This window comes from Synchiropus splendidus, chromosome 13, assembly GCF_027744825.2.
Source record: "Synchiropus splendidus isolate RoL2022-P1 chromosome 13, RoL_Sspl_1.0, whole genome shotgun sequence".
In the NCBI taxonomy this organism is placed as follows: Eukaryota; Metazoa; Chordata; class Actinopteri; order Syngnathiformes; family Callionymidae; genus Synchiropus; species Synchiropus splendidus.
In genome coordinates this window covers 8205138-8232343 of record NC_071346.1, presented here as the reverse complement: position 1 = coordinate 8232343, position 27206 = coordinate 8205138, and the positions used below count along the sequence as shown (strand labels likewise).

Here is a 27206-nt window from a genome sequence, read left to right as displayed (position 1 = left end):
CCGCGATACATCGGATGTGAATCAAAAGTAAACAGAAGCAGAACCTGGATAGCTGTTTAATTTCCAAATATGAAACAAAAAAGTCTCAATGTCTGCCAACATGAACCAGTGAACATTTGTAACAAGGGATCAGTTTGCGAATGCATGACATTAAAATGGCACAGACAAATATGTTATTGTTAACTGATGACAAAGATGAAACTACAATTAACAGTGACAATAACAATGACTACATTTATTTTTTAAATAAATTAAACACATTTATAGCAAACTATGTGTTGCAACAACCAACTTTTATCCTTTACTATCTCTAATAAACAAACCACAGCATGAAAACTTCGTTGTCAGTGGAACGTCACTGATCGAGCCTATGCCCAAGACATAATGCTAAAATATACCATCAAATATTCCAAAAGAGGTCTCCTCCAAGCTGCTGTTGAAAAAACAAAACAATGTAATGTTACAATTCACCATATAACAGTAGTTTATTTATTTATTTATAGTTATTTAAATTGACACTGACCTTCTGTCAGCAGTGATGTTGCTGTTAGCCGGTGTGTTTGTCAAGAAGAAATCAAACCTTTGGCTCGATGAGGAGACTGGATTTTGGGTTGCCGCCTTTACAGCGACTTGTTCACCCAAACCGCTGGGCCTCTGCACAATAAGATGGAATTCACTCAATATATTTGATGTTTAATATAGAAATAATGAAATGATTGAGTAAGTCATTTATAAAATTTTGTTACAGGAAGTATTTGTGTCTGGAATTGAAAAGGCTTTAATTTTCGGAATTATGAGGTCAGTTGAAACTGGAACGGGAAGAATGACGCCACATAAAAACAAGGAAGTGAAGTAATCTGATGTTAAGACTCACCTTTTTGAAACAGTCAAGTGTGATTCTGCTCTGGTCTTTGACTGTTAACGGGGAGGGTCCTACATTCTGAGGCTGCTTGGATGTTGTAAGGGACCTCAAACAAAAAAGAAGGTTAATTCCATCAACCACACGTGACATGAATTTACAGACACAGCTGTAGTTAATGTAGCTGACTTGTAATAGCGTTGTATTGTGTACGATAGCCAGCCATTTTGCTTTCACCCACTGAAAACAACAGGGCTTCATTTATTATTAATAACTGCCCTTTGAGGCGAGCAGATGGCCAATAATGGATTTGACTTCTCTGTCCACAGCAGACTCTGAACAGCCCACAAATATATGATTTAGTAAACATGAGCGCTTGCAGTTAGCAGGGGGGTCATAATGTTAGCAAGCTTTGAGCATTATTTACTCAGAGACAGGCATGAAGGAGAAGGCAGGGTTACCTCAGTGGGGTCCTCGCTGAGGCAGCACAGCCTCGGATTTGTGACTCACTAAACAAAGGAGGTTGTGCAGTGGAACTGGTGACTTAAAAGACAAAATAAAACATATGAACTTTGATTGTTGCCATAGACTGGATGTTGGATTATACCTCCATACTGCTGGACTTGAGGAGCTGCGCTCCCACATGAGGTCATGGAGGTCTCACTGGCGCGTACCAAGTTCTCGTCATCAAAGTCGCTCCAGTCATCATGTTCGTACATGAGGTTAAAGTTGACCGTTGGTATTTGCTGGGTGGAAGAGTTGGCGGTGCTGAAGGATGTTCCCGGAGCGGGGCAGTTGTACAGGTTGACCGAGTGACTCAGTTTCGGTTTCTGAGAGTGTGAAACGCTAAACGCTGGATTAAACCACAGTCTGGCATCTACACAAACGGAGCACCAAGTAAACCATCGGATCCAGACAGAGTAAAACAAGAGGCAATGAATCCAGCAACACAGCTCTTTAAAAGCACCTGGTTTATAAGTGGTAGTTCCAGCTGGAACTGGCTCCTCCATCATCAGCTGACAGTCATCAATGTCCTGATAACCTGGGAGGGAGACGATGGGAAGCTTGTGGTTCTTGTGCAGTGGAAACGTTGTGATACCTGACAAACAGTTGTCCTCGGCCACATCCACAGACTCCATGTGTGGAGGAGGTGCGTAGTACTGGTCACTTCTACACAAACACAGTAACTCAATTTTAACATCCGAGTTGCTCAGAGAACTAAAGAAACCAAGTCACCTAGAACTGGACGGCAATTTGGATTTGGATTTGGTTTGGTACGAAAACCTCTGCAGGTTGGATGAGTCTTCCAAAGCCTTCTTCTGAGCAGAGAAGGTGATTCACATTAGCACCAAACATACTGTATGTGTTTGGATTTCGGTATTGCTCACCTTCAGACGTTTGGCAGGAGTCTCTGAATCAGTCTCCTGTCTGTCCCTGAGATCCCTGAGATAAGAGAACATCCTGGAGTCCTGACTGCTCTGCTTCTGCTGCGGCACAGTGACCCCAACTTTACCTAGATGAAGAAACGTAAAAGCCACACTGCAAATATTGAGCAGCTTGAGGAAGCATTTCCCAGCATGGGGTCAATACAGTTCTATCAAGTAAGTATCAACTTGAGCAGCAAGCGAAGACGCAGAAGACTGACAGCATTCATGGCCGCACTGTTGCTTGTTCTTGCAGTGGTGATTGCATCGCCTTTTGCTTCCTCCATCTGATTCGGCTAAAAAAGAAAAACCTTCTAAATGTCTCATAGGTGCATCGTTGCTGACACTGAATACAACTGTAGCACCTTGGTCTGAGGAAAATGTGATTTGACTTTGTGTCAAAGCCTTCGGCGCCTGTGGTCCAGTTTGGACTTGAGCACCCTGAAGTGGTTTACCAGGCTGATACTTCTGCTCCCGAGAAAAGTAAAGGCTGAACTTCTGCTGGATGTCGAGGCCAACTGAAAGAAGTTACAATGTATGTGAGAGCATCAGCTCAAGGGAGACTGGCTGTTGTTACCATATTCTGAACTGATGAGGTTCACGCAGATCTCATCCAGCTTGGAGGGTTTGGCCACGTCTATCTTCCTTGACCAGGTGCCACATTTCAGGAGCACGGAGTCACTTCAAATGGAAACCATACCATCGATAGAAGAATTGGAGGACAGATTGTGGAATGCTAGGCATCACACATTCAGCCTCACCTGAGCTTGTGAAGAAAGACCACATTATTGTCAGAGTCGCCAACCACCAGAGAGATATAGTGGCGATCAGGAGCTGTCCTCTTGGTGGAGAGCTGTGTCTGGTTCTTCAGGCTCACTTTGACAAGAATCTCTGCAGTGGTGCAACTGTACCTTGGAAGCTGGGGAATATTAAAGCAATGTGTATTTATGTGGCCTCATTAGGGCGGAAATAAAACTATGATTTGTTCATTGTTCTTTTGGGATTTATATAAAGACAAATATTTAAATAAAACATATATACAATGAAATAAGGCACAATCCAATGACATTTTGTTTAAAATTCCACATCATAATAGTATTTGTTTATAGTTATAGTTTTTTTCTTTTAAATAAAGTTTCCCCACCATATCAAGACACTATTTCTCATTTCATTTGGCTTCACCTCAGTCCCAATCTACTTGTCCACACCTGGTTTAAGACAATAATGTGCTGCTGTAAACAGTCAAAAACATAGTGTTTAACTGAAGTGATTCTGTGTCACGATTCTTTTTCCCAACCGTTACCTGATCAATAGCGAGCCCATACTGAGGGAGGTGGATGACAGATTTTATTATTTGGTTTCCAAAAGGCGGGTGTCTGTTCAGAATCTGCAACGATATATGGTAACAAAGGTAAATGGTTTTGTGATGAATAATCTGCATCATTCAAATTCTGAGTGAACTTCACTCCAGTGTTCTGGAGGGACCCACTGAGGACACCACCATAGTGGTTCCAGAGTCCACTTCACTTAAGGGAGCTCTAATGAACGGACATCAAAGCCCAGGTAGAGAAATGAGACTGTCTCTAGAATCTCCTCCTGCTTCTGTTCTGGAATATCAAGGATGTGATCTCTCATGATAGAATAGGGTTTTTGAAATTTCAAAAATAAAAGTCAATATGATGGAGGGGTTGCCATTATCTTAATTTGTGTTTGGTTGTAATGGTGTAATGTTGTGTTTCTTAGCTACAGGTGATGAACCACTTTTCAGCCTGAATGATTTGTAATAGTACTCTGAAAGTAAACTAAAACGTACTCTGCGCTTAATCTGTTTGGATTTTGTATAAAGGATTTATTGAAATATTTTAGAAAACATTACATTTCCGAAGATTCCTCTCAATTTTTTAGTTTTCACTGCAACAAAAACATACCAGCTCTAGCTCTCGTGGGTTGGTTTGCTCTATCTTGCTGAATGTGGTGAGGCCAGCGTTCACCATGGCCGTGGAAAGCGTCTGGCCTGAAACACAGATTCATTTTCTGTCTTATTTCCTTCAAAATAAGAGATGTTCTTAATATAACTGTCTTACCAATCTTATCCAGCTGTTTGGAAACATAAATTGAGTTTTCCCAAAGTTTGGCTCGGAAGCATTTGGCCAAGATCAGTGAGTTGAGCAAAGAACAGAAACCTCTTTTAGGCTTCTGACTGAGGAACTCGGACAAACCTGTTCCTCATCAAAACAATCAAGATACGTCAAGATACGGCTTAGTAAAATTCCACTTGTTCAACATACACTTGCTGATACGCATCCCAATCCTAAAGATTTTCGCTGTGTCTTGTACCAGGCCAAAATCCTGAATTAAGATGGAACCCAACTGAGCTTGAATCAAGCTGCAAGACATTTCAAACACAGTGTAATGAAACCAATAATACAGTACAATTGAAACTGTAAAGCAAACAACAGAGCTCTTTCACCGACTCACCAGTTCACCTTCATCTCACTGGTCTTGATCTTTCCACTGAGGGGAAATCTGTTCATGCAAGGGAGAAGTTTAATTGTCTTGTTAGTAAGTGAAAAGCAAATCCCTGAACTTTAGTTATAAAAGGAGAATACAAAAACATTTGTGTTCCTTTGATGTTTGGGTCAAGGCTGCATATACTTCTGACCTTGATAAACAGTTGTATCTGAAAGTGTGACCCTGCTCGGTTTGCCAATGAAATTTCCTGCACCATCACTCAATCTTTTAATAAGAATCTTTAGAAGACTGACCGAATGGTCACCCTGTTCTTGTCCTTGTTAAACGTATTCAGCTGCCTCTTCTCCGTCACTCTCAGCTGGATGACGTTGAACTCTCTGCTTTTCGCCAAGAGCGCGACCTGTTAAAGGAAATCGGATTTGAAGACTCAGATCATCACCGGTCAACAGGCTTTTTAAGCAACCCACCAGATCAGCGAGCTCCTCTGTCTCAGACACTTTACTGAACAGATTCATGGTCTCAAAGGCAACACAGTATCTTGCCATCAATCTGCCAGCCTCTGATGAATATGAGAAGAAAATGGTTTTAAATTGATAGATAGATTGCCATTTTAATGTAATACAGCTTTAACTCAAGGCAGCTGGGGCACATCTGTTGGGCGGAACAATGATCTATCCCCACATAAATCCCGTAATGTCTAATATTATTACCCACTTGCAAAAAGCACTGCAAGACCCTGCAGCAGTTGAAGCTGTTAAAAGAGGCAGATGTTCAAACTTAAGTGCTTGTCCTGATTTAACAGGTCAGTTTCAGAAAACACAACAGTTTAGCTTTGATTTAAGCAGCATGTTTGGCCCCTCTGTGAGTTCAACTCCAGGCACTCCCTCTTAACCTGTTGGTTTGATGTTGATATCCTCATCCAGCTCGATCAGACCGACTGAAGACAAAGAGTTGAGATTCTTCAGGCACAGCTCTGCACAAGGACGGAGAGGTTTCCATGGCATTAGTTGCTGTGAAGTGCAGCATGACGACAGCCAATAAAGCAGCAGCGACACACCTTGCAGTTTCTCTTCAATCCCAAATTTGTCCATGTCAGCAGAAAATCCTTAAAATGTGTTGGTTTCCGTTGGTTACTTGACACCCTCAGTGACAGAGCTACAAACAGTTGCTATAAACTCTCACCGTAATGTGTTGGATTCTTCAAAGCGCGAATGTAGAGAAACGTGGAGCGGATCCAGTCCAGAGCCATGTTGACGTCGCTGATGGTCTGAAGCACGATCTCAGCATTCAGATGCTCCACCAGGTGACCGTGTAAACTAGCAAAGAAAACAATATACATGATACTATGTCTCTCCTGAGGTGTCAAAATGGACCCCACCTGCTTTCAATGATTTCCATCCCACTCATAAGCTTTGTGTACTTGTCTCTGGTTTGTGCTTTAGTCATGATGACTGCAGTGGCAGAGGAGTCAAACTGGAAGGAAACAACACATGAAGCAGGTGCTTTTATCCTTAGTAAAAGTCTTTACTAAGGCATCAGTGGCGTTTAAAAACAGAACAACAAGAGAGAATGTCCATTACAGACTGAGTAAGACCCCATGTCTGCAGTATATTGTCTGTCCTCCTCTTGCAATAATTACTGTGTAGTTACTATCTAATAATAACGCCAGGGAGTGAAGAATTTGAGAAAAATTTACTGAAAAAACAGACAAACCAAAAAAGCACATCAATTAATAATTTTATATTTCAGAATTTCTGTCCCTTATAATGTGATTAATCTCAATAAATTAATAACAAAAAAGAAAAAAGATATAATTTGTGCTACCTCTACTTAAAATATTTGTTAACCAAAACAATATGAAATTATTAGTTCGGAAAAATTAGAACATTTTTCACAAAACAGGTTTTATAAACTGAAATAAAAAACGACATATTTCCGTGGCAAACATGGCTGGGTTGACCTTGCACAGCATTTATTGTAAATAGTGATTTAAGAAATATTCAGCAATGCTGCCATTACCTGAGGTCTTCCAGCCCGACCTATCATCTGCAGCAGGTCTGACTCACTGTATTCTTCACAAGAGCCAGCGACATACTGCATGGTGGATTTGATCACCACCAGATGTGCCGGCAGGTTCACCCCCATGGCCAAGGTTCTGGTGGTAACTGAGACATCAAACATAACACCAAAACTATTACAGTCACATGTTGTGGACAGTTGCACGTGAGTCTTGCAAGACTGTCACTTGAAAATGATGAAAACAATGTGAAGTTTCATTTGCCCTCACAGAGAACTGGCAGATCTCCTTGAGAAAAGACATGTTCCACCAGCTTCCTGTCGGACAGCTCCATCCCAGCGTGGTGGTAGCCCACTCCCAGAAGAACCAGTTCTGTTGACATGGAGGCAGTGAAAGAGTTCTAAGGAAAATTCCAACAGAAGTAACACAATTTCTATTCTATATGTGCATTTGACCGCAATACATGAAGTTTTCAATCAATGCCTCGGATCAGAAACACACTTGATTTAAAGTCAAGAACAGCACTAAAAGAATAATTTCACATGAATAACATTAATCCTCTCCAGTCAGCGGAGCATGGTGTGAACACGACACGCACGTGCTTGGCTTGTCAAAAGTCTCACAGTAATAATGAGGACATGAACCCTTGCGTGGCTGTGCTATAGCAATGCCTTAGAATTACAATATAAAACTAAGTCATAAGAAAATAAAAATTACTTACACACTGTTATTCTGCTCCAACTTACCCCTGAGTTTTGAATCAGCTACAGACTGCGAGTATTTTATCAACCTACAGAGAGAAAATCATAATGTATGAAGAGAAGAGAAGAGAAGAAGAGAAGAGAAGCTAAAAGCATCAAACCTTTGCTTTTGTTCGATGCCCATGATGAAGCGGGTGTCCTTGGCAAGAACAGTGGCTGACTGCTGGGCTCCTTTTCTTGTGGAGCAAAACTGTGGATAAGATAAAACAAAAAATATTTTTTATAACTTAATTATCAAGCTGTGAGCATTATAATACATCGGTGACTCTATAAGGTCAACACAGTTAACAGTCAAGCGTACCACCAGAGAAGGTTTCTGGTCAGAGTAGGTCTGTATGATGCTGGCCATCTTGTAATTCAGAGACAGATCGAACTTAAACTCGCTTTGGTTTGGCCCACAGGGGAATCCCAGCACCACTTTTCTCAGCTTGACTGGTCGATGACTCTCGTCCATGTCCAAAAAAGCAGCTGGGCCGTTTTCATTGGACAGCCAGTCCGCGATCTGAACACAGATAGTATTCACTCAGTATTTACCCACAACGTTCCGCATTAATTACACATCAAAATAAACTCAAATACTTACGTCTGCAATATTTGGTATAGTGGCCGACACGGCGACAAATCTCATGGAGAGGCCGGCGTCTGGGTTTTGGGCCGTTCTGTAAGAGTCAACAGCCTTCATCCTACTGGCCACCACTTCCAGGGTGGCACCACGGGTGGCATCCTTAACCACGTGGACCTGAGTCAACCAGAATATATAAAATTATAAATATTCTCAAAAAGTTGAACAATGACATTTTAGATGAAACAAACCTCATCTATGAGGAAGAGTCTGACAAGTTGCAACAGACTGTTGTCCCTCCATTTTCTAGTCATACTGTCCCATTTCTCCTATAAAAAAAGGTTGAAGATAAACCCACTAGCTTGCATTAGTAAATATTAATGAAAAATACATACAGGAGTAGTGAGGATGATGTGCGAGTCTTGAATCTCAAATAAGTCGTCGATCTCTGTATCGCCCGTCAACTCCTTGCAATTCACCCCCAAAGGACCAAACTTCTTACTCCAGTTGTCAAAACACTGACTGCACAAGGCTTTGATGGGGGCCACTGGTTCAAAACAAACAGTATCAGTTCAATTATACCTTTCTGAAGGTTGATATAAAAAGCCTATGCAGTAGAAACAGCAAAGCATGGTCTCCCTCTGGACACTTGTTTATATATCCAGTATGTGGAATAACTCAGGAATAATTTAGATATTTACTATGCATATTTGTGTAAGTCGCTTTCGCATATTTTGTATCACTGTCTAAGTGGGAGGATGCTTGGACTAATCCCCTTATTCTGCTTTGAAAAAATATATTAACAAACTTAAAATAATAAATGATTTTCACACCAATCTCAACTCACACAGCAATTCTACCTTTTGCTGTTGTGAAATTTGAATGTTTTACCAATACATATATTAAAAATTATTCTTATTGTTTTCCCCTTTACTGTAACTGACAAATCTGACAAATCGGACAAATCTGGGCTTGCTAGCGTGGACATATACTTTACAGATGACAAACACAAGTTTGGAGAATGCACAAGAAAATCCTCACTGTAAACGGCTTTGACGTTTGTCCAGGGCTCCGATGACTCCATGAGTAGATGAATAATTGCGAGTTCAAAGAGCACTGTCTTACCAGACCCAGTAGGCGCACAAGCTACAAAGTTCTTATCCGTATAAAGAACCTGTGACACCACAAGAGACACCGTCTAAGTTGCACTGTTCTTGTATTACAAGTTGATCAAATCTGTAGATCCATACTTACGTCATCAATGGCCTTGGACTGAATGTAGTTGAAAAAGGGGAACTCATCAAAGACCGATCGAAATTTTGCAGCTACATGGTCAGTTTAGTAAATTGGTCGAGAAGAAAGACACAGTTCTATTCAATAAGAGTCAGGATACGGATCTCAGACACTGGACGCAGTACTCCAGAACCCGACGGTCCTAAAATGTGACAAACCAAGCATAGAAAGAGTTAATGATAATAACGGTAATAAACTGTGGATATTTTTTTACATAACTGGTATAGGTCCAAGGAAACTGGTGATTCAAATGTTGATCTCTATATTGTAAAAGACTGTATTGTTAATTTAGATGATCTCTCTGAATTGACTCATTGACATGCCACATTTCTCCACATGGCCAGCCCTGGTTGGTTACTTCCAAGGTACCACCTACTGACCGCAGTGATCATTACGAGACAGCGGTCATTGGGGAGAACTCTCCTCACCTCACCTCACCCAAACACACAATGGCAGCCGCTGCTGTGGTGGCAGAGCAAGTGAATGCTCATTAGCAGCAGGAGCTTAGAAGCATTATTTGATTGGAAGCATGTGACTGATGGTGACCACTTGAGCCCGTGAGCGAGCGTGTCAGATTAGTGCGGCACCTGGAATGTGAAGCGGCTGCGGCGTTAAGGGGGGGACGAAAGCCCTCTTTGTGCCCTTGTCTTGCATCTCTGCGTGTGGCGTCTGCGGCTGGGGTCGTCCACGTGATGCAGATGAGCCCAGAGGTGGGGGGGGGAGAAGAGGCTTGGGTGGGCGAGGGGGGAGCGCTTGGCTACCAGTTGTCTGAGGTGGGTGACACGGAGATATTGTTGCCATAGTAACCCAACTGGAGAAAGTTTGAGCGTGACGGCTTCCGCTGACATCATCTGTGTTTGATGAATCGCCTCCACGGATAAATGACGGGACCTTGAGCAGGCTGTTGAAACAGGACACTTGTATGAGACGGTGTGAAGTACACATTTGCTGCTGCCAGATTAGCAGCTCCAGTCAACAAAGCCTGACGCTGACAAAAATAGCATCTTATGTTTGCATCTTATGACACATCCTCTGAATCATTGTGGCCCCCTTCAGGGTGCACCTCTGAAAAATGACAGCTTTTTTTACGATCCGCTTTCCAGCCGGCAGAAGGAATCTCGCTGTGTAGGGCCAACAGTTATTCCTGAGGACGTCACTGAGACTTCTCCATTTCAGGCAGATTATTCTGAAATTCCTTTTCTGCTCTAGGTAAATATTCTCTGGAGATTGTTGCACAGTGGGAGAAAAATCCCTGATCGCCCACGCGGAGTTGACAGGAGGAAATTTAATCCACTTGAGTCACCTTCGAATGTGTATCCATTGTTGGGTCGACACAGAATACGAGATAAATCCTTTAGCTCTGACGTACCTCAGGCCATCTCATAACCAGATGCAGACAGATTCACTGCATATGTAGTAGTAGGATCTTAACTTCATGCCCAAACACCAGTGGGTCAACTCAGTTTGACGTTGCTTCCATGTGGAACTCAATGCTTCTACTCCATTATGTGGAGTGAGCACTTTGGCTAGCTGCTAAAAACAATAGACTCAGACATGCAGGCGCTGATCTACCCCAGTCAGCTTCTGCACCAGTTGATAAAGCAGTACTAAGGCACAGTAGTATTGGGATAACTATTGGCAAGAGCCTCTCAATACGATACGCATCACAATACTTGGGTCACGATAAGATATGCACCACAATATTGTGATATACTGCGATATACTGCGATATACTGCGACATCTAATCTAATTTAAATTTTTTATATAATAAATAAATAATTTTTTAACAATGAAAATTGAAATGCAGTATTACACATTCATACACTTATCTTGAAAACATGAAGAGCATCAAGTCTGTCACAAACACTGTAACATTAAAGTAATGTTACAATGAAAGTACTATCAATAAAATCATATCAATAAAATATCAGAAGTCAGAGTATCATGGAATATTTAAGTAAAGTAGTATAACATAACTGTGATAAAAGCCTTTAAGCTCAGAGCACAAGTAAAAACTTTCAAAATGTTATCATTCTTTTTTGTGACTATGTAGGGTATTGCTTTTTCCACCGCTTGATAGAACTGAATAATATTCTTGTCATTTGTGCTTTCATAAACGTTCAAATCAGATATGAATCAATACAGAAATTTCACACACTCATCAGCAAAAAATCTCAGGATAGGAATTCACCTGGACACATTTCTTTTCCAGGGCGGCGGCGCCTGGCTGGATTGTGAGGGAAAACATCTTTCAGTGGCTGTAGACAAATCTGAGCTCTGTACATCATATGCCAAGGACGTCTCCCTGAAGTCATTTTTTGGCAAAAAAACATCTTGAAACGGGTCAGCTTGACTTGGATTCTCAATAATTCTGGTTGCCTTGGGCACTTGCTGGACATTTGTGAGGCATTGATAAGAACCTGTGAAGAATTTAGGAGAGAAAAGAAAAAGAAGACAATACCTGAAGAGTGTTGTAATGGCCAGCTACGATTAAATGTATGCTTCTAATAAACCTCAAAGGGAAAATGGATTAACTCAGGCAGATGTACTGTACATACTGTATTCCGTCATCGAAGACTCTGCTTCCTTCTGCAAGACTGGGGTTGCTGGAATTTGAGAGAGCAATGGCGGCATGCTGAGGAGCCAGGGATTAGGCTCCTGTACCAGTGGCTTGCTGTCAAATAAAGACATACTCAACATGTGAAACAGGAGCACATACAACTGAGAAGCATAGCTGTTTTGTGTACGTACACTTTATGGACTCTGGGATTCTGAAAAAATAGACTGTCCAGGGAAAAGGTGCAGTCATCTGAATCCTGCATTTCATTTGGCGAGATCATCTTGCTGGATTAAAAAAAAACAACCGCAAATTGCAGGTGATTTAATAAGATTGCAAGAGCAGTTAAAAATTATTTACGATCAGAATATACATGCGTCATTTTGGAGAGATACAAATACATGAAACCAACACATGCTCTGTCACCAAAGCTTGCTGTTAGGTAGCTATAGTACACATTTCCACAGGGATAGAAATTGTATTTGTTTAAAATACATGTAGTTTCACAAGGCACCCATCACTGCACGACATTTTGCACGATCATAAGAGACAAAGCAATGTGCATCATCCACTTTTGCCCTTTTGTTGAGCACACGATTTGTTAAATACAGATGAGAAAGATCCAGTTCTCCAGGCTTTGACAAAGGCTGACAAAATGTTGAAGTTGATAAAAACAATCTGAGATATCATCTTCTGCTTGATCCAGGGCGTGTCCTGCCACTGCAACGAACATCATCAGATGAAATTTCAAAACATCTACCCTTTAGCTTATTTTCTTTCTGATATGATCCTTTCACAGGGAACAAAGGACGACCAGACTTCGAGGAGCAGATCCCCGTCGTAGCTGTTTCGAATTTCATTTAAAGTAGTCCAGAGAGAACTGGAGTTCACAGTCCCATGGCGCTAATAGAACCTGTTTATATGTTGCCATGATGCAACTCCCATGTCAACTGTCAACCCTCCTCAACAGAGGCGCGCAGACAAAGTCTTTGGACTATATCTTTGACATGCTAACCTTTCTGTTTTGAGGTTGCCTGTATTGGAAATACAGGAAAGTTATGTAACCAATTTACTTCTTTTTTCACAGTTCACAGTGGACATTTCAACTTAACATGATCCTTTCCACATTAACAGTCCCGTTTAGCAAGAAAAAGCTGTCTAAATTAAGCCAATTCTTACATATTAAATTCAGACAGGCTATAAACAATGCTAATATTAATTAGCATATTAGCATAGAATACAAGCTTACCCAAAACCAAATAAAAATGATATTATAATAAGTAAATATTGATATAGATAAGCAACAGGGAGGTCAAACCACTGTATTCATAAAACATTTAACATTTTAAATCCAAGCGTTGACCTACCTGACATAAGAAAAGACGACTTCTTAAATATTGGGGTACCTTCTTTTCTGTTGACCCACTATTCATTCGTACTTAATCACATAAGACTATTTTAATCAGGTCAGAAGTGCATATGAAGTCTTAGATATATATAAAATCCATAAAAAACGTCCATTTTTGTGTTCCAAGATTGGACGCCCAAGTGCCTCAATGACCTACTGTACAATGGACTGTGCCAAATGTGTTCACAAATTACTGTTTCCAACTATATAACCAACAGAAATAACGCTAAGTCTCGCTTTCATTCACTTATTTGAAATTAATTTGATGGTGAATTCTACTACCAGAGAGGAATATTCATTAACACGGTGTTTTTAAGGCTCCTGTGTGGGACGTACCACTCTCGGGTGTTGTGGGGGTGCGCAGTGACGACACCTAACAATATGAATTAAACTGTACCCACTTAAATACTCATTTTACTAAAGGCTGATTTTTAAAAATAATAACACGTTAGAAGCACCGAACTGTAAATGTAACACGATAATGCGGCGGTAGTTGTGCAGACGTCCACCCATTCATGACATGATCGGGCCCATGCCAGACCACGGAAAATGGCGACTGTGAAATAGATGAGAGACGAAACTAAGAAATTATCCAATGCGGCGATTATATTGTGTTCTGTCTTCTACCACACGTTTTCGAGGTAACGTTCTGTTGTTTTCACAACTTTGATGTTCCGCAGGGGCAGCAAAGGAGCCGGGCGTTATGACCAGTAGTTTATTTGGGGTTCGGTTTGGAACAGCCTTTATGGTCTGCAGCTCCCGAAGCAGCATCCAACAACACAGCGTGATATAACGCCGAGAAAATGCGCTGCAACCTCTGTTAGAAAAGACCCAGCCAACCGAGGAGTAGCTTCGATACGCTGGCACATTTGTGGCGATACCCCAACTTTACGTCGGCGAATGTTTGTGTGATCTACCGTGCCGAAAGTTTCACCTCACGGCTTATTACCACGATCCATGCAGAAGGTCCATCCATTTGCAGGTCTGGTGCTATGAAGAGGTCAGAAACGTCTCCTGGTGCGAGCAGACCTTTGATAACAAACAAAGCCCAGTTATACTGAATAACCAAACCGGAATTTCCATTGTTCTATTGCAACTCACATTTTTTTAAATGTGTAGATGCGGAATATTTCAGTCAAAAACACACGTTCACGTTTTGCAAAAACAATGGATTTGCTAACACATTTGTGACGTGGACAATAAGTCTTCCATCCAGTATCAAGTATCGCGATAATCTGTGTATTTATTACAATCTTGACACGATTCGATAAATTGATGTGTTTGGAAGATGATGCTTTACTAGCCGATATCACAAAGTTCATCATTTCTGTTCACTTCAGTAGCACTGGAATGTCATCTGACGTTATCTTTTACATCATCTTGCAAAAAAGAACCTAAATATATTGGCGTTTTTCTTGAGAAATTCATGCTCATGTGCGGAAATTGTGACATCTATGTATGTAACAATGGTGATGCAGATTCGCAAGAATAGATCCTTATTTACAAAAACGTATGTATCAATGTGGATCGATGCATTGTGACTTCCCTTCCATTCTTAGAATCATGTATGTTTGGTTTCAATCTTTCGTAATGAAAAGCAGATGAGTAGCTGTTTTCTGGTGGTTCATAAATGGCCGCCATTGAGTAGTGTGAGAGTGATGCTAGTGGTTGAAGTAGGTGTCTTCTCTGGAGAGATTCAGAGCTCAGTCGTTCTGCTAAGACTCTGGGTAGAGCTGCTTCTTTTACGGACGGAATTTAAGATGGTGTTAGGTTGAATGGTGACAATAGCTGAACTGCAATGATGACGTGACACTGTGTCTTTTTGTATTTTCTGGTTTTCTTTCCATCTGTTGAATGAAAATATTTTTACAATTCTGCTATTGTGTCTCTAACATGACAGTAACTCGAGGGTTAAGTCTGATAGCTCTCTGGAAATAAAATCTAAATTTAAAAAGACGTAAAACAAAACATAAATGCCTGATCTACTTCTACTATCAGGGTCGGAATGTTGGAAAAAAAAGTGGCAAGTTAGTTTGAGGTGGCCCGGTAATAAGGTGCCACTAGTTATAAGGAAGTAAATTGTGTCTACTGCATTATACCTTTGTAATAACTATGTACTTGTAATATACGTAATATTAAAGATCATAACATAATTTTCTTTTGACCTCTAGGTCATGGCGACTGAAATGGCGTGTCTTGCGGGGGTTGATGTTGAGGATCAAGACGGGCATCCTGAGATTAATGTCCTTACACTCCTGCAAGACCCAATGAGAATGGCCCAAGATCCAGTGTCTTGCACCAATTCTTTTGAAAAAAACGCTCTCAAACATAACAGTTCCCTCGATGTGCTTTCAAACTCTGCGATCTTGTCTCCGATCGGCTTGGAGAATGGACCTTCTTCACAACCCGCCACTGAGGCTCACGAACTTGAAAGCATGTCCAACGAAAGAGAGGAGGAAAAGGACATGACACAACTAAAAACGGTGCAAGATATCGACACTGCCGGAATATGGGGCTTTCAGACAGAGTCGCCCGAGAACTCTTTGGATAATGGAGACTTGAAGTGGGACCCACATAAAGAGTTCATGCACTTTCTGTGGGATAGTCAAAGCAATTCCCCCAGTGAGGAGTCTAAAGATGCCCAATTGACAGACCAACAAAGGAGAAGAAAACGGAAAATGGACATGGTTGTTATGGTGGATCCATCCGAGGACTTCTATTCCAAGGAGCTCTCTGAAGAGTCGTTTGAGCCGGAGAACCACCAAGACTCCATCATTATCACGAAAGAGAAGAAATCAGTGCCGTTACCAACCGAGAAACTCAAAAAGCATCCCAATGGAACCATCAAGGTTAAGAATTCTGCAAAACTTTCAACTCCACCATTCGTTTGCAAAGAATGCGGGCAGTCATTTCGGAAATCCGGGTCTCTCATTGAACACATGTCCACACACAAAGAAAAGAGTAGAAGACCTGATGACAAAAAAGTACGGACAGACAAGAAGAGGGACAAAAGCAAAAGCGCTAAACTGTGCTGCCCTCAATGCACATTCGTAACAAACTGCCCAAACACTTTTGTTGAACACGCAAAAACACACAAGAAGGACAAGAAAAAGCTGAGATGCGACAAATGTAGCTTTAACACTTGGACTGAGAGTGATCTTAAGAGGCATAAGATTATGAATCACACAGATGTAACATTAAGAAAAAAGACTCTAAAGGAGGAGCCCACTTCGTTCTCCTGTAATATTTGTTCCTATAAAACGTTCAGCAAAACCATTTTCGAGAATCACATCCTGATTCGACACGACCTTTCATACGAAGAGTATGAATTAGACCAGGGTGAAGAAGAAGCACCGCTGTCCAAGAAGCAGAACAGTTCGCCGGTTCAAGACGCAGAGTTTACATCGAAACTTATATATAAACACATGACATCAGAAAAAGCCGGCTCGCCCAAGGAGTCCAATGAAATATCAGACTTGTTCAAAAATAGCAACAATAAACGAGTTAAGTCCCAACTGATGCACTCCAAACTGGACCGATCTATTGACATCCTCCTGTCCAAACAAAGAGATGGAAAGAAGAGTGAGGAGGTCATCGAGGAGGAGAAGAACAATGGCAGGATATCTGGTCTGGATTATACAGAAAAGGAAACCGACCACTTGTCAAAAACGAATACTGCGGAAGCTGGAGATTCAAAATCCGAGAAAAAGAACCACGGGATATTCCCCACTTCAAATAACAGCGCCCCCAAATTAAATCACGAGTTGTCCGTTTTTAGAAAGTCACCTTCCAAGAGGAAGATGTCCAAGCCGTATCGCAACACTTCAAACCAAGCCACGCGCTTCATCCTGCCTAAGCCCTCGACTAAGACGCTGAACCATGTGGACGCGGAAAACGCCAACGTTTTCCACTTTGACGACGAAGAGTCGAACAGGAACATCTTTGAAAATGGCATCAAGAAGAGCAAGCAAAATATCATTTATACTTTCAGTAGGAGGATGTCAATGAGAGGTGCCCTGCAAGCATCCAAGAGGCTCTTTGAGAAGATCAAGACGGAGAAGCAACAGCAGGGCAGCCTTGATATAAAAGAAGAGTGCATCGAATCCGAGGTTTTCCCTGATACCTTTGAGCCACACACCATACCGCTTGGAGAATCGTTTGAAGACGACCCGCCAGACGCCGAGGTCGACCGCAAGAACTGTCCGTATTGTCCTGCCGTTTTTGAATCTGGCGTGGGATTGTCCAATCACATCCGGGGGCATCTTCATCGAGTGGGAATAAATTACAACGCACGTCACGAGGTGTCTCCCGAGCAAGTGGCTTACCAGGACAGGAGGCCCAGGGTGCGACGGAAGATGTCAAGAGCGAAGCAGCTACAAAGAGGTACGTCGTTTTCCGTCATCTAAATGGCTTTTGGAAAAAGTAAAAGTGTAGGGCTGAAAAAATTTTTTTTTTAATGAATTTTTTCTGGATGATTTGGATTCCAAGGGAGCTGCTGGGCCACTCCCAAACCACCAACACATTGTGTCCATGAAAATCCCCTAAATGTGCTTCTGGTGCAGCCGAGGCCACAGAAATTTGTCGGAATTTGAATGGGGTTTAGGGGTGAAGACAGGTCGACTAAGCGCATCTGTCACAGTCCTTGTTGTTAGCGCTTCATGTTGATAAAAACAGTTGAATAAAGTAGGTCCCAGTGTAGGGACCTTGATGCTGCTAAAGTGCTGGGGCGAACCCTGCCCTCCCTTCCAGATTCAGGGATAGGTCCTGCTGCTTGTGAGCCAAATGGCAGATCAAGGTGTACCTATCCTTCTTGGAGTCTTAACCCTGTAGGTGCCGCTGTCTGCAAATTTTGACCAGCAACATTGTGGTGTGTAAACAAGCCGCGCTGCAAACACATGATTTTCCTTCTTTACAGTGACCCCTTTTTCTTAAACCAATCCCAAGCTACGGTCTTTTGAATGAATGGTATCATAGTTGACTGTGTCATTGAAAAACTGAAGGTTAAGAATGAGTCCTGGAAAGGTCTATTGTTCCGACAGGTAGGGACGGGTGATAACTTACACGATATACCGCCAAACACAATCTCCATGATGACAATTCTGCATCTCACGATAAATTCGATCAACACGCGGCTCACTCGCTGCATTGTACCTGCATACACTAACATCACGAGACCGCGATGGCGCGCCACGCTCTCCAGCTCCGCGGCGTTTGACAGCCAACACCGGCATGTGACAGTTGTGGAGAATGTGGTGGACTTTGGTTCACAATCGTAGTTTTGATACAGGGAACCTTTGATAATGACACTGGTCAACTCTGAGTGTTTATTTTATTAGATGGAGTGGTCCTCATAGGTTCTCTGACGCGGTCGTCTGCCTTGGTTCATGTCAACACATGCAGGTCTCCCGCTGCGCTGGCACCTCGGCGAAACACTGTAGTGAAGATAGTTGGATATTGGACGGAGCACCGCTCCGGTATTGGCGGCAGCGTCCCCATTAGGGTTCACTGATCGCGGACACACTCTCACAGGCAGCGCTAATGCTACAACCCGGCATCAGTTAGGGACCATCAACAAATTCTAAAGCGGTCAAAGTATTAGCAAACTCTTCAATAAGGCAATGAAAAACAACCATTTATGGAGAGAGAATTGTGAAAAGGTTTTTCATCACACAAGACAAAGGACTGACAGTTTGTTTAATGATTTGGAGAATAGAATGTGACTAAGTGATCATTTATTCACATTATTTCTCATATTTCTTCAATAGCATCTAGGAAATGTGTCCATAGTTAAAGTCAACTGTTCAGAGACATGAGATACAGCAGACAGACGGCGCAATTTAACCCCTAAATAAAACTGGCAGAGCAGTCTGTCAGACACCAGCGGCTTCTACCAGAGACGTGAAACATTGAATTTCTCATCTTTACACTTAGTTAACATTAACAATAAACATGAATAAATAATGATGTTGGAGACAAAGTCTACTAACACGTTTCATCATAAAACAGAGAGACGGTCGTGTGTTCAACACTTGTAGTAGAAGAAGTAGTAGATGAAAATGTATTTATCGTGACAATTCACCGAAATTACAACATTTATCACAATAACTTTTTTTGTCCATATCGCCCATCCCTACCGACAGGGAACTTCAACCGCACGCCAATGATGCGGTAAGCTGAAAAGTCATGGTTCAGACCTCTCCGGTCTGGACCCCAAACACTTGTCAACAGTCCCGTCCCTAGCTGTGTTTTTGTTCTTTTGCTGCACCCTGTAAGAGCAGAATAATAATAGAAATAAAACATATGCTATATATTTTTATTGTTCATCTAACTTTCAAGGAATATTTTGAATATCTTTGAATAAACTGACTCGGGCGGGTGCGGACGTAGTTCCAGGAAATAGTCAGCTGACTCTCTTCCTTACACTTTTGGGTGGACCCGCCCCTCTACTTTGGGTGTAAGTGCCCGATTGGCTCGGTTTACTCCAGTGTTGGCAACACCTGTTTCCAATTGAAACGTTAGTCCTGTGCGTATCGTCCACTGGGCTGTGGTTGCTTCAATTCTTCTCTGTATTTGCATGTATTGTGTCTGTATTGTCATAGCAGACACGGCCGTTTCTAATGTATTTCCAATCCTCTGTCTTCAGCGGCCCAAATACAGTTGGGCATTGACCCGCTACAGAGCATCCACTCTTGTCCGTTGTGCGGGGACTCGTTTGATAACAGGACAGGACAGGCCAACCACATACGTGGCCACCTCAAGAAGCTCGGAAGGAGGTTCATCTCCAAGAGCAAATCACCAGTTGTCTTACTCCAGGAGCTGATGCAGGACAAGAAAGAATTCCAGAGGGCCGTCCAGCTTCTGGGAAGGAAGCGCAACCATTATCGCTACGACGGCTACTTCACGCCAACCGTTGCTAGCGTTAGCGCGGACGCTACACCAGCGACGCCCACGTTTACTGTGCCGGACTTGGAACCAGATAAAAAAGAGGTACCAGCCAAGGAGGCGAAAGATTCGCTGTCCGGCACCAACGCGTTGATAGGGATTTTAAAGAAGCGGAAGTGTCTGGAAGAGTCCAAACCCAAGGCCTCTGCTCAAATGTCCAAAAATCTCCAGCTAGTTCCCTCAAACACAGAACACTGCCCAGGGTCTAAACTCGCCTCTTCGATGCCAAATTCTGTTTGTGGTGAGTAACACTCGACCACCAACGCTCGCAACTGGAATTCAAAGTTCTGACTGTACGATGTGTTGCGTCCACAGAGAAGGGCGAATTCAACAGGAAGGTGTGCGTCCACTGCAACGCCACGTTTCACAGCGGAGTTAGCTTGTCCAACCATCTGCGGGCATACGCCAAGCGAAAAAGAAATGCCTTACAAGAGGGTACAAGTAAGTGCCACGCTTTTATTTTTTATTTTTTTAATGGTTATTAGTCTTCACATTTATTCAACGCCCAAAAGAATTTCATATCACAGTCAAACAGCAGGTGACCTCAATACCTGATGAGGCGTTCGCTGACCACCAACTGCTTCTAAAAATACATGCCTTTTTCAAAAGGTTAATCTTGATTTTTTTTTTTTTTTTTTCAAGCCTTCGACTGCAAAATCCGTAAGCAGCGCTCACGGCCGGGCTCAAAGAAGAAGACACCTGCCTTACCCCAAACTCCAGAGGAAATGTACCGACTCACATGCCGGTCAGTGACCTTCTCTCTGCCCCGTTCACCTGGCTAACACTTGTCTCACTTGTCAATCACCTCCTCTTGTTTTTTTTTTTTTGTTAGGTTCTGCGACCTTGTCTTCCAGGGTCCTCTGTCGGTCCAGGAGGACTGGATCAAACACTTGCAAAGACATATTATGAACACTAGTGTCCCCCACACTGGACTAGGCATGGTAGACGTCATGCCCTCGGACCCCCCCAGCCAAAAGACTGAGCAGGACAGCTCGTGGACTGCCTCCGACGCAGCCTTGTGAAGGCTTTTGCTTTTTTAGAACATACTGAACTGTAGGTGGATGTCGTTTCACTTTTGTTTTGTCAACATACTGGCCAAAGTACACTATCGCTCACACGGGTGGGAAATACTGTACAAGGACACAGACAGTTATTTTGGATACTGTTACATTATTCTGTTATGACATGGTCCATTTTTAATGCAATTCCTAACAGACTGTTTTTGTTTTATGCAGTAGTATCATGTGGAGTCCATTTTTTTATGAAGACAACCTTTACCTCAGATTCCTCATAGCTTCAGTTCCCTCAGTGAGAGCACCTCTCCACTGTAACAACACTCACATTTTCATGGTAGAAAATGTCCAAAACACACTCTGCTTTTAACCGTACTTCCTTTGATATTCAGCGTTTATAAAGCGACACGACAAACAGAAACAAGTCTGCGTCCAAGAGAAGAGGTTTATTTCATCCATCAGTTCAGTTCACAGTTGTAATAGAGAAAAGGTTTTCAACAGAAGCGCAACAGGCTCTGTTGCACACAGAAGTTAAAATCCGGTTTGGAATTGATACAGTCACATACGTTCAATCCTCTGTTTCAAAAACAATAAAACAATATCCCAATTGCAAGTATTTATTTGTAAAAGCATGAAGACTGAAAGGGTTCCGTTTACATGTTGTACAGTCCTGAACGTAGAGATTTTACCTTCAGTGGTCAGTGGCATCACGTTTGAGTGTTCTGTTTGTTTTTCTCTTCTGGATCTGAGGGGGAAAATGTGACTGTTGTTTTGCTCATTGAAAGGGACTGCCGCCCTGGAAGGAAAAAAAAAAAGTTCAGCACTTAAAGCCAGTCGGGTTTTTTTTTTTAAGCAAGATTTGATAAATCCTAAGTGCAATTAAGTTTGATAAATTATAGCAAGTTGACTCACAGGCTGTTTACAAGGACCCATTCTTTCAATTGTGATTTGTAGGTAATAAAACAAGTGGTTTGGTGTTGGAGGAAGATGTTCTATTGCAGATTGTTCCCTTAGAAAATAGCTCATCTGGAGTTGTGTTGTTACATTCTTAAGGTTTAAACACCACCATTCACCACTCCTCTAACTGAACACGGATGCAACCGGCTTCTGACACGCAAGATAAGTCACTTGGACCTTATTTCAACTCACTTTTGATGCCACCATTACAGGAAATATAACTAGATAAATTCAAATGCTTTTTATATGTACTTCAAACGCACAACACTGGCTTTGTATTTTGTCTTTTTTTTATGATCTATATAATGTACAGTTAGTAAAGTTAAGTACCTTAAGAAAGACTTCTAGTTCTGGTTTCAACTGTTTCAACATTGAATCTGCTTTTTCAAGACAAGCCTGCCTCCGATCCACTTCCGAGTCCTGCAACATATTCATTCATCAAGCACCGTCCTCCTTCTTTTTTCTTTAAAACTGGTGGTGATATTGACAAGAGCGTACCTGTGTGTTGAAGAGATGTTCCTCCGAGGTGATGTGCTTCTGCACCGAGGCGACGGACGTGGACACAAACACTCGACACGCGGCGCAGTGGAATATTTCAACCTTTGTCATGTGGTCCTTCTCCTGAAGCGCTGACAATGAGTGTCACGTTGAATTTCTGGCTTGAATAAAAGACAAACATTTCTCTGGCTGGCTGTAATGATTTACTTTGAATGGCTCTGGGGTCCACGTCTGGGCTGCACTTGGAGCACTTGTTCAGCATGACTTCCTGTCGGAGGATCAGACATCAGTGGCGCAACACTTGGCTGGTGAGAGAATGGGAAACATTACCTGTAAAAAAGCTATAACCAAATCATCGAAATGGTTTTCCTTCTGGATGAACTCCATCGTGTCCCAGTGAGTCTTGCTGTCCAGGTGATTCTCCAGCTCCGGCCCACTTGCTAGTTCGATGTCGCAGAGTTCACAGTTGATAGGATTTCTGTCAGACAGCATTAAAAAAAATCTGATATTGTTTCTATATGTGCACAATTACATACATGTGACAGGTGAAATCAAACAGTATACATAGCATAGGAAAAAGAAACCGTCACCACCTCAAGCGGATCACTGAACTGAACCAGATCAGAAACCTTATTCATGGACCGCAGACAGCAATGACTGTGCTTCAGATTCAGCATAAGTTCATCACACTTATCCTGACTGAGATTACAGAGACTAGTGGTGAGACAGAGACAGTGGTGAGGTGTGCTGCAGGTGTAACAGAGGAGCTCAAGGTGGAAGTGCGACTGCACCAAGGCTCAGCTCTCAGCCCCTTCTTGTTTGCCATGGTGATGGACAGGTTGACAGATGATGGTTAGACAAGAAGCCCCTGGGACGATGATGTTTGCAGATGACATTGTGATCTGTGGTGAGAGCGGGGAGCAAGTGGAAGATAAGCTAGAGAGGTGGAGGTTTGTCTTAGAAAGGAGAGGAATGAAGGTTAGTCGCAGTAAGGTGGAATACATGTGTGTGAATGAGAGGGACCCAAGTGGACAGGTAAAGTTACAGGATGCAGAAATAAAGTAGGTGGAGGATTTTAAGTACTGAGGCTCAACTGTCCAGGGGAATGGAGAGTGTGAGAAAAAGGTGAAGAAGCGGGTGCAGACAGGGTGGAATCATTGGAGAAAAGTGTCAGGTGTGACGTGTGAGAAAAGAGTGTCGGCAAGGATGAAAGCGAAGGTGTCCAAAAGGGTGGACAGGTCAGCAATGTTGTATGGTTTGGAAACAGTGGCGCTGAGGAAAAGACAGGAGGCAGAGCTGGAGGTAGCAGAGATGAAGATGCTGAGGTTCTCTCTGGGAGTGAGCAGGATGGATAGGATCAGGAAGCAGTATATCAGAGGGACAGCACATGTCAGGTGTTTAGGAGACCAAGTCAGAGAGGCTAGATGGAGATGGTTTGGACATGTACAGAGGAGATAGAGCCAGTACATTGGTAGGAAGATGTTGAGGTTGGAACTGCCAGGCAGAAGGTGGAGAGGAAGGTCAAAGAGGAGATTTATGGAGGTGGTGAAGGAGGATATGAGGCTTGTAGGTTTGAAAGAAGAGGAAACAGAGGACAGGGTCAGATGGAGGAAGATGATCCGCTGTGGTGAGCTCTGAAGGGAGAAGCCGAAAGAGAAAGAAGGAGATTACAGACACTACAGTATGATACAAATAGGATGGATTATGGAGTCCAAAAGTATTCAACCACACACCAGAAATCTCACTTAGGTATATTGGCTAGAACATCTGTGCGTGCACTTACTTATCCATTATGATACTTCTCTTCCTGATCTTGGTTTCCACAGTGGACGGTGAGAGGCGGTCGACTCCTACAAAGTCAGACTGAGTTATGCTTCATGACCTTCAACCATGAAAACATTACAGCTACCTCTCATCTTATGAGCTGTGAACTGTTGATAGTCTTCTTTTAAGCGAGGAGGAGACAATCGAACCCGAGTGGCAATCTGGAAAGATGCAAGTCAAAATTCCCTGTATTTTAAACACAAATAAATGAGCAAAATGCGTCACCTCGCTTCTGTATTTAGGCGTATTTAGCTCCTCTTCTTCCTCCCTCCTCTCTTCTTTATAAGTCAGCCGTTCTGGATAGGATCTGCTGATGGTTTGGTCAGGGCTCAGGCTTCTGAGCTCCTGCCGCTCTGATGCTGCGGGGGGGCTGGAAGACCAGGGGTCTTTAAAGCGGGAACCATCGGGAACAGAGTCGTTTCTCTGATGCGGGCGGCCGGAGTCCCAACTGTTGCTGTTGTGGCTCTGAGCTGGAGACAGACAGCCGCGGTAAACCTGATCCAAGGGGAAGCGTTTCTGCTCGGGACTCTCCGGATCAGAGTCGGAATGATGGAGGTCAAAGGGGTCATAAAGTTCAGTCCTGACGGAGAAGCATATGGCACAATTATACACTCCTTTACAATGGCTCAAAATTCCTTCCGACTGATCCAAAAATCTAATATTTAATTCATAACAATGGACAGCAAAAAGTGAAACCTACTTGTTCCTGTTACCGGTTGAATTTGCTGCCTCAGCAGAAGCTATTTGCTCGTCTAGCGATTTAAACATTGATCTCCATTTATTGAGTCGTTTCTCTGCGGAAGATAACTGTATGAATAATCAACTTTTTTCCCAAAGATAAACAAGCTTTGAGTGACATTCAGCTACCTCCAACGTCTCAGTAGCAACGGAAATAAAGAACAACAGCAGATTAGCTTATCAATAGAGGTACACTTTTCAAGTTTACACTCACTGGGCTTTTCGGGCTCAGGGTCACACACGGGTGAGCTGTGCTCGTAGCTTTCAGAACTTTTGTCTATATGATTCATGTTCTGGTCCTCAGGTGCTCGACTTGTAGAAAAGAAAAGAGAAGAAAAACGTAGTCACACGAAAAAGATCCACAAAAAAAACGTGCCAGAAACTGACATACAGTGTGGCTGGTGAACCGTGAGCGGTTTGACCTGGAGAGTCTTCAGCGGACTGCTCTTCTCCATCCAGAGGTTTGAAGGACGACTTCCATTTTTTGATGCCGCTTTCTTGAACTGACTCATCAAAACACAAAGAGGGACAACCACGTCAGAGACATTTGTGTGCATTAAACATTTCGTTTTTTCCCACACATTTCAAGTATCACCTCATATTTCCAGAGGAAATTGCTCAAGAGATGTTTACGTCTGGATGTTACCTGTATGTGTCATGTCTGGATTTGCTGCGGGAGGAATGTGAGGAGTCCTGCTCCCAGGCCCAGCGACTCTCTTCAGCGATGCCAGTAAAAGTTGTTCATCTCGGTTTTCAGTCGCTCTGTTGGACACAGGAGTGAAGATGAACACTAATGCTAACAGTGCCATAGCAGCTTAGCCGAGCGAACACACTGGTAACCTGCAAAGTCGAACTTCAAAAAGCGAGAATTGAGAACGGATGTATCGGAGGTATGTCGGAGTAACACTGGAACGGCCAGCGTCCATATAAACATGTTTATATTCTGACTACTTACTAGTTGAAGTCGAACCAAGAGTTACCTGACATTCCCCCTCTGGTCCGCTCGAGCGAGATGAGCAGGCGGTTGTGCTACAACCGGTGGCCCAACTCCGAAACGCTTCATATTCATTTCATAAATGTGTCTTTTGACGGATGAGAAATTGTTTGAACAATGCTCTGTATGAGTTTGTGGACTCCCAACAGATAGAGGGCGGTATTGCTCTTTGTGACACTACAGTGGCCGCGAAGGCCAAAGGCGAGTACCGTGACGTCAGCGGGGGCGAGCAAGACCCAACACTGGGTTAAAAAGAAAAATCCCAAGAGAAAAATATGCTCGTGCGAAATGAAACTATAAAGAAATATTATACACTGACAAAGATAAAATATAAACATATTCACTAGCAGTTATTTTGGTCATGTCAAAATATAATAGCCAATGAAGAGATCCCAGTTATGAATAATACGTTTTGGATCAGGGATATTTGTGGTTTATAATGTGCCATTTCTGTGGAAACGACGCCACCAAATCCACCAGCGGTCACCGGTTCATGACATTTGTGACCTATAGGAATTTTATACATCATGTATTCAGTAGCCCATGTCTGTGAAAGTCATGGCTTAGGGGCCAAATCTGGTCTGCCGGTTCGTTTTGTGTGGTCTGCACTCAACATTCAATTTCATGCTTATTTTAAGGTCGTAAAAATAGATCACCTCCTGACAAAATTTGCCTCTGTGGAGACTCTCATGCAAGGTATCTAAGTTATATTTATTTATTTTCGGGGTGGGATTCGATTAAAAAAATAATCTAGTTAATTTGAGAATTTGTGATTAATTAATCTCATTTGAATGAATTTGGTATATTACTGAATCAAATGATGGACCCATACATACATTTAAACAACAAAATATAGTTTATTTTGCATCAGTCTGACAATAGCACA

General features: G+C 42.5%; 3 protein-coding genes across 13 annotated transcripts; 1 reads left to right on the top strand and 2 right to left on the bottom strand.

The window, feature by feature from the left end:
* Positions 1 to 42: 42 nt before the first annotated feature.
* On the bottom strand, positions 43 to 14373 carry hfm1 (helicase for meiosis 1). Of its 8 annotated transcripts, none has more exons than XM_053883455.1 (40): positions 14272 to 14373; positions 12141 to 12233; positions 11948 to 12063; positions 11581 to 11809; positions 10235 to 10289; positions 9976 to 10156; positions 9489 to 9530; positions 9350 to 9420; positions 9137 to 9269; positions 8491 to 8642; positions 8347 to 8424; positions 8117 to 8272; positions 7835 to 8035; positions 7635 to 7723; positions 7519 to 7562; positions 7043 to 7144; positions 6775 to 6920; positions 6134 to 6228; positions 5938 to 6071; positions 5813 to 5860; positions 5648 to 5728; positions 5223 to 5314; positions 5049 to 5155; positions 4762 to 4809; positions 4572 to 4669; positions 4368 to 4502; positions 4212 to 4297; positions 3587 to 3670; positions 3045 to 3202; positions 2861 to 2964; positions 2505 to 2801; positions 2248 to 2372; positions 2096 to 2178; positions 1959 to 2029; positions 1827 to 1901; positions 1467 to 1736; positions 1321 to 1402; positions 875 to 968; positions 524 to 654; positions 45 to 433 (listed from the first exon to the last, which is right to left on the bottom strand). In XM_053883455.1, the coding sequence occupies exons 1-40, from the start codon at positions 14328 to 14330 to the stop codon at positions 388 to 390; spliced, it is 4491 nt and encodes a 1496-aa protein (XP_053739430.1). In that variant the 5' UTR covers positions 14331 to 14373; the 3' UTR covers positions 45 to 387. The 8 variants fall into 8 exon arrangements, with proteins under 8 accessions (XP_053739425.1, XP_053739430.1, XP_053739422.1 ...); XM_053883454.1 differs by having other exon boundaries at positions 46 to 433; positions 2505 to 2579; positions 2649 to 2801; positions 9976 to 10289; XM_053883450.1 differs by having other exon boundaries at positions 43 to 430; positions 9976 to 10289.
* On the top strand, positions 13877 to 23036 carry znf644a (zinc finger protein 644a). Its single transcript, XM_053883456.1, has 6 exons — positions 13877 to 13995; positions 15526 to 17737; positions 19998 to 20537; positions 20612 to 20737; positions 20939 to 21041; positions 21129 to 23036. The coding sequence occupies exons 2-6, from the start codon at positions 15529 to 15531 to the stop codon at positions 21316 to 21318; spliced, it is 3168 nt and encodes a 1055-aa protein (XP_053739431.1). The 5' UTR covers positions 13877 to 13995; positions 15526 to 15528; the 3' UTR covers positions 21319 to 23036.
* LOC128769607 (uncharacterized) lies at positions 21677 to 26482 on the bottom strand. Of its 4 annotated transcripts, XM_053883469.1 has the most exons (13): positions 26307 to 26482; positions 25973 to 26088; positions 25718 to 25829; positions 25541 to 25638; positions 25289 to 25382; positions 24814 to 25168; positions 24674 to 24749; positions 24548 to 24614; positions 23095 to 23242; positions 22972 to 23032; positions 22765 to 22895; positions 22597 to 22686; positions 21694 to 22105 (listed from the first exon to the last, which is right to left on the bottom strand). In XM_053883469.1, exons 1-13 carry the CDS (start codon positions 26393 to 26395, stop codon positions 22085 to 22087), a joined length of 1458 nt encoding a protein of 485 aa, XP_053739444.1. In that variant the 5' UTR covers positions 26396 to 26482; the 3' UTR covers positions 21694 to 22084. The 4 variants fall into 4 exon arrangements, 3 of the variants coding, with proteins under 3 accessions (XP_053739445.1, XP_053739443.1, XP_053739444.1); XM_053883470.1 differs by having other exon boundaries at positions 21677 to 22686; positions 26282 to 26482; XM_053883468.1 differs by having other exon boundaries at positions 21679 to 22686.
* Positions 26483 to 27206: the final 724 nt, after the last annotated feature.